A 13,445-nucleotide genomic window follows, 5' to 3' on the forward strand; every position below is an offset into this window, starting at 1 on the left:
AACGAGCTGTAACTGAGCTATCAGATAGACTTAGAAGGAATTCAAGGAGCTTGAACTTGCAGTGTCATACCATTGAATTGTCCAAAATGTTTTGGTATCCCGGAGCGTTCAAAGTTTCTTCCACTGGAACTAAGGGGCCACAAGCCCAAATCCTGAAAAACAACCCCACACCATAATCCCTCCTCCACCAAATTTCGCTTTGCATTGGACTTTTGTAATGTATGGCTTAGATGCAGCTGCTCGGCCGTGGAAACCCATTCCATGAAGCTCTCTGCGTACTGTACGTGGGCTAATTGGTAAGTCACATGAAGTCTGGAGCTCTGTAGCAACTGAATGTGCAGAAAGTCTTTGCACTATGCGCTTCAGCATCCACTGACCCCTCTCTGTCAGTTCACGTGGCCTACCACTTGGTGGCTGAGTTGCTGTTGTTCCCAAACTCTTCACTTTTCCTATAATAAAGTTGACTTTGGAATATTTAGGAGCGAGGAAATTTCACGACTGGATTTGTTGCACAGGCTGGGAATCACATTCTTTCACAAATGTTTGTAGAAACCGTCTCCATGCCTAAGTGCTTGATTTGATACACCGGGCCAAGTGATTAGGACACCTGATTCTCATCATTAGGATGGGTGGCCAAATACTTTTGGCAATATAGTGTACCTTGTGTATTCATTCAGTAGTGTTTAAACTAGTATGCAGTTCATTATTCTTTACAAACTTCATCTCGGTATGCAAAGCTCCGAGAAGTGGACGGGCTCTTTTCAACGTATTTACAGAGAATGATTTAGTATTCAGACGGACTTCCAAGCGGCGACTCCAGCTGCTCGCTGGGACTCTGTGACCTCGTTGTCTGAGGCTAAATGTGAACAAGAGCAGGCAGTAAACGAAGGTACAGCACATTAAATATTCACTATTTACTTAGATGTTGGAACGGTATCCACCACAAGTCAACTTCTAATGCTAACAGGCTAACGCTAAATCCGATGTGTTCACGTTGTCGCTATGCGATAAAAAAAAACGTTGACAAAAGCCTGACTTTTATTGAACAATTTGGTACACTTTGTTTTTAAAGGCCTACTGAAAGCCACTACTAGCGACCACGCAGTCTGATAGTTTATATATCAATGATGAAATCTTAACATTGCAACACATGCCAATACGGCCGGGTTAACTTATAAAGTGACATTTTACATTTCCCGCCAAACTTCCGGTTGAAAAGGTCTATGTATGATGACGTATGCGCGTGACGTCAATGGTTGAAACGGAAGTATTCAGACACATCGAATCCAATACAAAAAGCTCTGTTTTTATCGCAAAATTCCACAGTATTCTGGACATCTGTGTTGGTGAATCTTTTGCAATTTGTTTAATGAACAATGGAGACTGCAAAGAAGAAAGTTGTAGGTGGGATCGGTGTATTAGCGGCTGGCTGCAGCAACACAAGCAGGAGGACTTTGACTTGGATAGCAGACGCGCTAGCCGCCGCTAGCCGCCGACCGCATTGATGATCGGGTGAAGTCCTTCGTCGCGCCGTCGATCGCTGAAACGCAGGTGAGCACGGGTGTTGATGAGCAGATGAGGGCTGGCTGGCGTAGGTGGATAGCTAATGTTTTTAGCATAGCTCTGTGAGGTCCCGTTGCTAAGTTGGCGTCAATGGCGTCGTTAGCAACAGCATTGTTAAGCTTCGCCAGGCTGGAAAGCATTAACCGTGTAGTTACATGTCCATGGTTTAATAGTATTGTTGATTTTCTGTCTATCCTTCCAGTCAGGGGTTTATTTCTTTTGTTTCTACCTGCAGTTAAGCCCGATGCTATCGCGTTAGCTCCGTAGCTAAAGTGTTTCGCCGATGTATTGTCGTGGGGATAAAAGTCACTGTGAATGTCCATTTGGCGTTCTCGACTCTCATTTTCAAGAGGATATAGTATCCGAGGTGGTTTAAAATACAAATCTGTGATCCACAATAGAAAAAGGAGAGAGTGTGGAATCCAATGAGCCAGCTTGTACCTAAGTTACGGTCAAAGCGAAAAAAGATACGTCTTGCACTGCACTCTAGTCCTTCACTCTTACGTTCCTCATCCACAAATCTTTCATTCTGGCTCAAATTAATGGGGTAATTGTCGCTGTTTTTGGTCCGAATCTCTCTCGCTGCTGGTGTAAACAACGGGGAAATGTGAGGAGCCTTTCAACCTGTGACGTCACGCTACTTCCGGTACAGGCAAGGCTTTTTTTTATCAGCGACCAAAAGTTGCGAACTTTATCGTCGATGTTCTCTACTAAATCCTTTCAGCAAAAATATGTCAATATCACAAACTGATCAAGTATGACACATAGGATGGATCTGCCATCCCCGTTTAAATAAAAAAATATATATTTTAGTAGGCCTTTAACTCATATTGTTTCGTAAGGTATTACCCTTATTTTATGTACTTACACTTCAGCAAAAGACAGAAATTGCATCTGATTTTGTTTGTTTATTTACACGGTATTAGTGTTGTCCCGATACCAATATTTTGGTACCGGTACCAAAATGTATTTCGATACTTTTTTGTACTTTTCGATACTTTTCTAAATAAAGGGGACAAGAAAAAATGTCATTATTGTCTTTATTTTAACAAAAAATCTTAGTGTACATGAAACATATGTTTATTATTGCGATTTAGTCCTTAAATAAAATAGTGAACATACTAGACAACTTGTCTTTTAGTAGTAAGTAAACAAACAAAGACTCCTAATTAGTCTGCTGACGTATGCAGTAACATATTGTGTCATTTATACACCTATTATTTTGTACACATTATTAAGAACAAGTGGTAGGAAACACATTTTTAATCTATTTGTCCATTTACTGTTAATATCTGCTTATTTTCTGTTTTAACATTTTCTATGTACACTTCTGTTAAAATGTAATAATCACTTATTCTTCTGTTGTCTCCATACCAATAGTTTGGTACCGATACCAAAATGTATTTCGATACTTTTCTAAATAAAGGAGACCACAAAAAATGCCATTATTGGCTTTATTTGAACACAAAATCTTAGTGTACATTGAACATATGTTTGTTATTGCAATTTAGTCCTTGAATAAGTAGTTTTAAGTGTTCAACTTCAGCCTAAACCCTTTCGGTCTGCAACATTTTCAATTTATGAATGCACAACTGTTTGTTTATGTAAAAGTGTTTGTTAATTTTGTTGACCACTGACCGAAGAAATAATAATAATCTAAAAAATTAACTGAATAAAATGGTAAACATACTAGACAACTTGTCATTTAGTAGTAAGTAAACAAACAAAGACTCCTAATTAGTCTGCAGTAACATATTGTGTCATTTATACACCTATTATTTTGTACACATTATAAAGGACAAGTGGTAGAAAATTTAATTATTATTTTACTCGTTCATTTACTCTTAATATCTGCTTATTTTCTGTTTCAACATGTTCTATCTACACTTCTGTTAAAATGTAATAATCACTTATTCTTCTCTTCTTTGATACTTTACATTACTTTTGGATGATACCACACATTTGAGTATCAATCCGATACCAAGTCGTTACAGGATCATACATTGGTCATAATGGTCATTCCTGAGTTTATAAACATAATATACATTTTTTTTTAAACGAAAGAAGATTTTGCGATGCTATAAAATATTGATATAATCATAGTAGTATTGACTAGATACGCTCCTGTACTTGGTATCATCACAGTGGATGTCAGGTGTAGATCCACCCATGGCGTTTGTGTACATTCAGGGACGCTGGCTTTTGTTAGCGGTGACGCCTGTGAGCTATTGTCTCGTCCTACGGTGTGTAGTGAAGCATGTTTATCTACACACTGTGTCTGCTTGTAAGTACTCTGTGTGTGTGCGCTGCCGAACATGCTCCTCTGCTCGTAAAACCAGCAATGCCACGATGTGACGATGACGGGTGACCGGTACTTTTTAGAGACCCAATATGATTCATTATCATCGCGGTACTATACTAATACTGGTATACCGTACAACCCTACATGGTATCAGTGTAAACGTAGACTGTACCACTCCCCAATAGGTCTTTAGCCTGGTTTGTATAAACTACCCAAAACTGTGAAATGTGGTGGAAACAAAAACGGAAAACTTGTTAATGTACAAGCTGAGAGAAAGTAGACGATAAAAGCTATATATTATTAATTATTAGGGACGGTATAGCTCGGTTGGTAGAGCGGCCGTGCCATCAACTTGAGGGTTGCAGGTTCGATCCCCGCTTCCGCCATCCTAGTCACTGCCGTTGTGTCCTTGGGCAAGACACTTTACCCACCTGCTCCCAGTGCCACCCACACTGGTTTAAATGTAACTTAGATATTGGGTTTCACAATGTAAAGCGCTTTGAGTCACTTGAGAAAAAGCGCTATATAAATATAATTCACTTCACTTCACATTAACAATAGCAAGGAATGAGGACTAAAGAGACTCGGAAGTTGAGAGAAGAAATAAGATACTTCTTTAAGAAATACAGGGACATGTAAAAGAAGGCAGAATAAGGAGCATTTTGTTAAAGGAAGTTCCCTCAGCCAAGGCGTTAATCTGGCCAGCATGAACATCTTCATGAGTCCTGTGTCCAGGATTTGGTTGAACATGTCACTGGATCACTTTATTGCAAACCCTCACACTCTCAAAGAAGTGATACAACCCAGTTGAGAACTGCTGGAAGCTCTTCCCTTATCTGTTCCAGTCCAGCTCATTCCTTCCCCAAAGTTGACACATTTTCTCTCTTCATTACCCTGCAGTCGGTGCTTTAGGAGTTTTAACAATCCTGCATAAACGTCTGCGGTCTCACGGAAAGACGACTTTACGAGCCCGACCGTCAGAGGCTTTTACGCAGCATTTGTCATCCAAATTTGACTAACTAAAGCAACATCTGCCCAGATAGGTGTTGTTTTGAGTGTGTTTTCTTTCAAGGTTAACACGATAAAACCGGGTGGAACCTTATTTATGAACCGAAGTGGTCTTGGACATACTTCGTCAACGGAAAAGTAAGAGTTGCCCATAAGAAACAATGTGGATTTGAATAATTGGTTGTAGCGTCAACAAAAGTCCTTATTTTAATAAGAAACAGCACACTTTGAAGACACTATAATGTATATATATATATATATATATATATATATATATATATATATATATATATATATATCAGCAAAACAGGGCCAGAGCATAATACTACCACCACCATGCTTGACGGTGGGAATGGTGTTCCTGGGATTAAAGGCCTCACCTTTTCTCCTGCAAACGTATTGCTGGGTGTTGTGGCCAAACAGCTCCATTTTTGTTCCATCTGACCACATAACTTTCCTCCAGAAGTTCTTATCTTTGTCCATGTGATGTCAGATGAAACAAAAATGGAGCTGTTTGGCCACAATACCCAGCAATGTGTTTGGAGGAGAAAAGGTGAGGCCTTTAATCCCAGGAACACCATTCCCACCGTCAAGCATGGTGGTGGTAGTATTATGCTCTGGGCCTGTTTTGCTGCCAATGGAACTGGTGCTTTAAATGGGACAATGAAAAAGGAGGATTACCTCCAAATTCTTCAGGACAAGCGAAAATCATCAGCCCGGAGGTTGGGTCTTGGGCGCAGTTGGGTGTTCCAACACCCATTCAGCAATAAATCCCTAACTTCTCCTCTTATCTTTCTTCCTTAAAAATTAATGATGTGTTCTTAAACGACCAAATTGTTCCCACCTGCTGTTCTTAAGTTGCTGAATGCCAAATGGTTAGCATGTGCGTGTTTATCATGATTTGCATATAAACACGCCCTTATATCCCCAATATGCATAGGTAAACACCCTTAATTCCGTAAAGTGCATCGGTAAACGCCCTTGATTCCCCATATAAGGGCACAATTCCGGCGGAAAAGAAAGAAAAAACAAACAGATTGCAGAAAATACATTCGTATTATCCCGCGGGGGGAAATACATAGTGTCAAAACGTAAGTTTGAGAAAGGGGGGACTGCTCTCGGTAGTCTAAAGGGTTCAGATAAATATTTGTCACTTCGGGCAAATAGGTCTACATGGTGGTGAAATATGCGCTCCATCCCCAGGGCACGATCAACGGCATCTTGTAGCGTGCGCGTGTTCGCTCATTTTGCTATATATATATATATATATATATATATATATATATATATATATATATATATATATATATATATATATATATATATATATATATATATATATATATATATATATATATATATATATATATATATATATATATATATATATATATATATATATATATATATATATATATATATATATATATATATATACACACACTACCGTTCAAAAGTTTGGGGTCACATGTAAATGTCCTTATTTTTGAAGGAAAAGCACTGTACTTTTCAATGAAGATAACTTTAAACTAGTCTTAACTTTAAAGAAATACACTCTATACATTGCTAATGTGCTAAATGACTATTCTAGCTGCAAATGTCTGCTTTTTGGTGCAATATCTACATAGGTGTATAGAGGCCCATTTCCAGAAACTATCACTCCAGTGTTCTAATGGTACAATGTGTTTGCTCATTGGCTCAGAAGGCTAATTGATGATTAGAAAACCCTTGTGCAATCATGTTCACACATCTGAAAACACTTTAGCTCGTTACAGAAGCTACAAAACGGACATTCCTTTGAGCAGATTGAGTTTCTGGAGCATCACATTTGTGGGGTCAATTAAACGCTCAAAATGGCCAGAAAAAGAGAACTTTCATCTGAAACTCGACAGTCTATTCTTGTTCTTAGAAATGAAAACAAAATTGTTTGGGGGACCCCAAACTTTTGAACGGTAGTGTAAATATATATATATATAAACTATGATATTAATTAAACATTAGACAATAGAAGTAAGGGAACTTGTCACACTTAAGAACAAATAGGCCACCCTAAGAGTGCTCTGGAGCACTCGTAAATTTTGTTCTCACCTACGAACAAATCCCAGCTAAGAAAACATTGGTGAATACAAAAATCTCCTTAAAAACTTGGTAAATGGGCCTAAGAACAAAATGTGTTCTTAAGAACGGTTGCTGAAAGGGGCCCATTGACCCCAAACCCACGTCAAAAGTGGTAAAGGAATGGCTAAATCAGGCTAGAATGAAGGTTTTAGAATGGCCTTCCCAAAGTCCTGACTTAAACGTGTGGACAATGCTGAAGAAACAAGTCCATGTCAGAAAAGCAACACATTTAGCTGAACTGCACCAATTTTGTGGTCAAAAATTCCAGCAGAAGCTTGTGGATGGCTACCAAAAGCGCCTTATTGCAGGTAAACTTGCCAAGGGACATGTAAGCAAATATTAACATTGCTGTATGTATACTTTTGACCCATTTTCAGTAGACCCGTAATAAATTCATAAAAGAAGCAAACTTCATGAATGTCTTTTGTGACCAACAAGTATGTGCTCAAGACAGCCATGACATGATGTTCTTTACAAGTGTACGTACACTTTTGACCACCACCGTATATATGTATATATATATAAAAAAACAATATTTTTACTGTAGCTGATGGGCAAACAATGTGCAGTTACCGCAGAATTACACAAAACAACATAACATATTTCAAGGGAGTAAGAAACTATTACTAATTGGGAAGCATTGAGACGAATGTGCAGATTGATTTGTACTTTTTGTTCCAAGTGGGGGATGGACAAATTACATCACCCATGTGTCGCTGGAAATTATTCTCCTGTTGAATGCGATGACAAGAAGAAAAAGAAGAAAACCCTCCAGGAATTTGCAACGTTGTGATTGCGCCAATTAACGGAAAGTCCACCCCAACCCATGCTGCTTCCCTGGCCTTTTTTTTTGTTCTTTTTTTACTTGAGCAGCGTTGAATTATCGGAGGAAAGATAAATGTGTTTACAAGCTGTGTTATCTGACATCTTTTATTCAGACGTCTGACCACGCATTTGTAACACTCACATCAGCTTCAATTCATCAGCTCCGATTATTTTTCAAAGCTCCGCTCGTTAGTTTCTGGCAAACGGACTATGCTTGTTTGCCGAGGGAAAAAAAAAAAAGGCCCCGGCTCCACATTTCATTTATTGTCTCGTGCATTTTGTATTTTGCCGTCTTTCTGGCATTGATTACTGATGTGTGTGAAAGCAGCCACCCGAGGGAGTGAATACAATCAAGTCGTCTGTGGTTGAACAAATGTTTCAACATTGAGGGAGGGGCCGACATCTCCAATGAGATGCCCTCACATCGGGGGTCAGCAACCACCGATGAGGCTCTTTAGCGCCGCCCTAGTGGCTCCCTGGACCTCTTTCAGAGATGTGTGAAAATGGAAAAAGATGAAGAAAATATATATTTTTTGGTTTAAATATATTTTCTGTAGGACAACACACATGATTGTATTTATATTATTCACATGTGAATAATGCTGTATAATAGACTGTATTTATATTATTCACATGTGAATAATGCTGTATAATAGACTATTTATATTATTCACATGTGAATAATGCTGTATAATAGACTGTATCTATATTATTCACATGTGAATAATGCTGTATAATAGACTGTATTTATATTATTCACATGTGAATAATGCTGTATAATAGACTGTATTTATATTATTCACATGTGAATAATGCTGTATTATTCACATGTGAATAATGCTATACAATAAACTGTATTTATATTATTCACATGTGAATAATGCTGTATAATAGACTGTATTTATATTATTCACATGTGAATAATGCTGTATAATAGACTGTATTTATATTATTCACATGTGAATAATGCTGTATAATAGACTGTATTTATATTATTCACATGTGAATAATGCTGTATAATAGACTGTATTTATGTTATTCACATGTGAATAATGCTGTATTATTCACATGTGAATAATGCTATACAATAAACTGTATTTATATTATTCACATGTGAATAATGCTGCATAATAGACTATTTATGTTATTCACATGTGAATAATGCTGTATTATTCACATGTGAATAATGCTATACAATAAACTGTATTTATATTATTCACATTTGAATAACACTGTATAATAGACTATTTATATTATTCACATGTGAATAATGTTGTATAATAGACTGTATTTATATTATTCACATGTGAATAATGCTATATAATAGACTATTTATATTATTCACATATGAATAACGCTGTATAATAGACTGGATTTATATTATTCACATCTGAATAATGTTGTATAATAGACTGTATTTATATTATTCACATGTGAATAATGCTGTATAATAGACTGTATTTATATTATTCACATGTGAATAATGCTGTATAATAGACTGTATTTATATTATTCACATGTGAATAATGCTGTATAATAGGCTATATTTATGTTATTCACATGTGAATAATGCTGTATTATTCACATGTGAATAATGCTATACAATAAACTGTATTTATATTATTCACATGTGAAAAACGCTGTATAATAGACTATTTATATTATTCACATGTGAATATTGCTGTATAATAGACTGTATTTATATTATTCACATGTGAATAATGCTGTATAATAGCACTTTTAAAGTCCTATATAAGTCGTATTTGATAGTAGGCTAATGTAACTAATATAGACACTTACATCATGTGTTGTCTTCATTATAACACCTATATAAGACTTGTAAAGTCATTTTGATAGTAGGCTAATATAACTAATGTAGACACTTACATCATGTGTTGTCTTCAATGTAACACTTATATAAGACTTAAAGTAATTTTGATAGTCGGCTAAAATAGCTAATACAGACACTTACATCATGTGTTGTCTTCATTATAACACTTATATAAGACTTTTAAAGTAATTTTGATAGTAGGCTAATATAGCTAATATAGACACTTACATCATGTGTTGTCTTCATTATAACACTTATATAAGGCTTTTAAAGTCATTTTGATAGTAGGCTAATATAGCTAATGTAGACACTTGCATCATGTGTTGTCTTCATTATAACACTTATATAAGACTTTTAAAGTCATTTTGATAGTAGGCTAATATAACTAATATAGACACTTACATCATGTGTTGTCTTCATTATAACACTTTATTAAGACTTTTAAAGTCATTTTGATAGTAGGCTAATACAACTAATATAGACACTTACATCATATGTTGTCTTCATTATAACACTTATATAAGACTTTAAAATTGTTTGCGGCTCCAGACAGATACATTTTTTGTATTTTTGGTCCAACATTTTGGGTTGCCAAACCCCTGGTCTAGATTTTCAACGTTTTCTGATGCTTTGTCAAGTATTTGTGGGAAATAATCCTAGGACTGTGCCAGGTTTGAGCCAAACATAGTTGGTAAACGTTCACGAAAAGGTCCGCATATTTTGCAACGACGCGGCGAAACGTAGAGCAGAATGACTTCAAACACCGCAGCCAAAAGTACATTTGATTAGTGAGCATGCAACGTTGCACAACATGTTCACAACAACAATGGGGGAGGTACACCAAAAGGATATTGGAAAAAACAACTCCGGTAAAAAAGCATTTACCTATACTTGACTCCTCAAAGGAAAAGGTCCTGGATGATTTCCCCAAAGCGTTGATGGCCGTCACGTTGACCGTGTAGGGGAAGCTGGAGAAGACCTCTGGAAAACGTACGTGGCAGCGGTTCTTATGGAAGGAATCTTTCTGCACCTCCAGTGAACGCTGGTTATGTCTGGAAACAGAACAAGTGCAGGACGGAAATGAGAAGCCGTGGCATTTTTCTGTCCAATCCTGTTGAGAAGATGGCTGACAAAATGGGTATTTCTCTCAGGAGGCTAGAGAAAGTGACCACATGACTTACCCTTATCATCATTCTCCCAGTCCTACACCTCATTATCTTTCTAATACAGTTATAATGGTATTACGGTATTAATGAGGGCCACCCGCTGTGGTTAGAGCTGCGGGACTTCATGATGTGGGTGGATGAAAGACAAAGACACACTCCATTGGTCTCCACCTACCACAAGTGAGGGTGATAGTGTGTACCGGATGCTAAAACACACCTCATCAGCCCACACCCATTCTTAAAGGTCTACTGAAATGATTTTTTTCATTTAAACAGGGATAGCAGATCCATTCTATGTGTCTTACTTGATCATTCGCGATATTGCCATATTTTTGCTGAAAGGATTTAGTAGAGAACAACGACGATAAAGTTCGCAACTTTTGGTCGCTGATGAAAAAAAGCCTTGCCTGTACCGGAAGTAGCGTGACGTCACAGGAGCTAGTATTCCTCACAATTCCCCGTTGTTTACAATGGAGCGAGAGAGATTCGGACCGAGAAAGCGACGATTACCACATTAATTTGAGCGAGGATGAAAGATTTGTGGATGAGGAACGTTACAGTGAAGAACTAGAGAGGCAGTGCAGGGTGTATCTTTTTTCGCTCTGACCGTAACTTAGGTACAAGCTGGCTCATTGGATTCCACACTCTCTCCTTTTTCTATTGTGGATCACAGATTTGTATTTTAAACCACCTCGGATACTATATCCTCTTGAAAATGAGAGTCGAGAACGCGAAATGGACATTCACAGTGACTTTTATCTCCAGGACAATACATCGGCGAAGCTCTTTAGCTACTGAGCTAGCGTGATAGCATCTGGCTCAAATGCAGATTGAAACAAAATAAATAAATCCCTGACTGGAAGGATAGACAGAAGATCAAGAATACTATTAAACCATGGACATGTAACTACACGGTTAATAATTCTCAGCCTGGCAAAGCTTAACAATGCTGTTGCTAACGACGGTGAAGCTAACTTAGCAACCGGACCTCACAGAGCTATGATAAAAACATTAGCACTCCACCTACGCCAGACAGCCCTGATCAACACCCGTGCTCACCTGCGTTCCAGCGATCGACGGCGCGACGAAGGACTTCACCCGATCATCCGTGCGGTTGGCGGCTAGCATCGGCTAGCGCGTCTGCTATCCAAGTAAGTACTCCTTGTTGTGTTGCTACAGCCAGCCGCTAATACACCGATCCCACCTACAACTTTCTTCTTTGCAGTCTCCATTGTTCATTAAACAAATTGCAAAAGATTCACCAACACAGATGTCCAGAATACTGTGGAATTGTTCGATGAAAACAGAGCAGTTTGTATGGAGACACATTGGGTACGAATACTTCCGTTGCCGTCGTGACGTCACGCGCATACGTCATCATACATAGACGTTTTCAAGCGGAAGTTTAGCGGCAAATTTAAAATGTCACTTTATAAGTTAACCCGGCCGTATTGGCATGTGTTGCAATGTTAAGATTACATCATTGATATATAAACTATCAGACTGCGTGGTCGCTAGTAGTGGCTTTCAGTAGTTCTTTAATTCATTAATAAATCCCTGGCCTGCTCCGGTTGTCACGATCTGTGGTCTAGATTATGTTTTTGTTATTTTTTGTTACCGTAATTTTCGGAGTATAAGTCACACCGGCCGAAAATACATAATAAAGAAGGAAAAAAACATAAGTCGCACTGGAGTATAAGTCGCATTTTTTGGGGAAATGTATTTGATAAAAGCCAACACCAAAAATAGACATTTGAAAGGCAATTTAAAATGTCTAAAGAATAGTGAACAACAGGCTGAATAAGTGTACGTTATATGAGGCATTAATAACCAACTGGTATGTTAACGTAACATATTATGGTAAGAGTCATTCAAATAACTATAACATATAGAACATGCTATACGTTTACCAAACAATCTGTCACTCCTAATCGCTAAATCCCATGAAATCTTATACGTCTAGTCTCTTACGTCAATGACATCAATAATATTATTGGATATTTTACGCTAATGCAAACTATGAAAAAAACTGCGACTTAGTCCAAAAAATACGGTAGTTTTTGGACTCTTTTAGTTCCTGTTTGCGCTCCCTTATTTGTTTAGTCACCATGGCGACTCATTAGTTTCACCTGCCTCATGGGTTCGGGACACACACTTGCTCTAATCAGGAAACTATTATTTAAGCCTGTCGTTGCCAGTTAGTCGGTCTGGCGACATTGTTCTTTTCATGCCATAGTTTCATGCTTGTATTCATGCGATTGTTTCATGTTCTTTTCATGCCATAGTTCATGCTTGTATTCATGCGATTGTTTCATGTTCTTTTTATGCCATAGTTCATGCTTGTATTCATGCGATTTTTTCATGTTCTTTTCATGCCATAGTTTCATGCTTGTATTCATGCGATTGTTTCATGTTATTTTCATGCCATAGTTCATGCTTGTATTCATGCGATTGCTTAGTTCATGCTGCTCGTTCCATGTCTTTTTCCATAGTTCATGCTATTTGTGTCAAGCCACAGTTTAGTGAGGTTTTCATGTCTTCAGTTTCATGTTTCACGTCCTAAGTTTTTTGCCTTAGCTTCCGCGTGCGATGGGCACGCTCGCCTTCGGGTTGTTTTCTGTTTTTTTTGGTA

General features: G+C 37.7%; 1 protein-coding gene across 1 annotated transcript in view; it reads right to left on the minus strand.

Annotated features, from left to right (window-relative positions):
• Nucleotides 1-13,445, minus strand: part of LOC133638627 (ciliary neurotrophic factor receptor subunit alpha-like) — a 672,972-nt gene that overhangs the window by 104,043 nt on the left and 555,484 nt on the right. Inside the window, exon 6 of the mRNA XM_062031418.1 lies at nucleotides 10,533-10,699. Within this exon, the coding sequence (XP_061887402.1) occupies nucleotides 10,533-10,699 (167 nt within the window). The remainder of the gene's footprint in view (nucleotides 1-10,532; nucleotides 10,700-13,445) is intronic.

This window comes from Entelurus aequoreus, linkage group LG21 (assembly GCF_033978785.1).
Source record: "Entelurus aequoreus isolate RoL-2023_Sb linkage group LG21, RoL_Eaeq_v1.1, whole genome shotgun sequence".
Taxonomy (NCBI): domain Eukaryota; kingdom Metazoa; phylum Chordata; class Actinopteri; order Syngnathiformes; family Syngnathidae; genus Entelurus; species Entelurus aequoreus.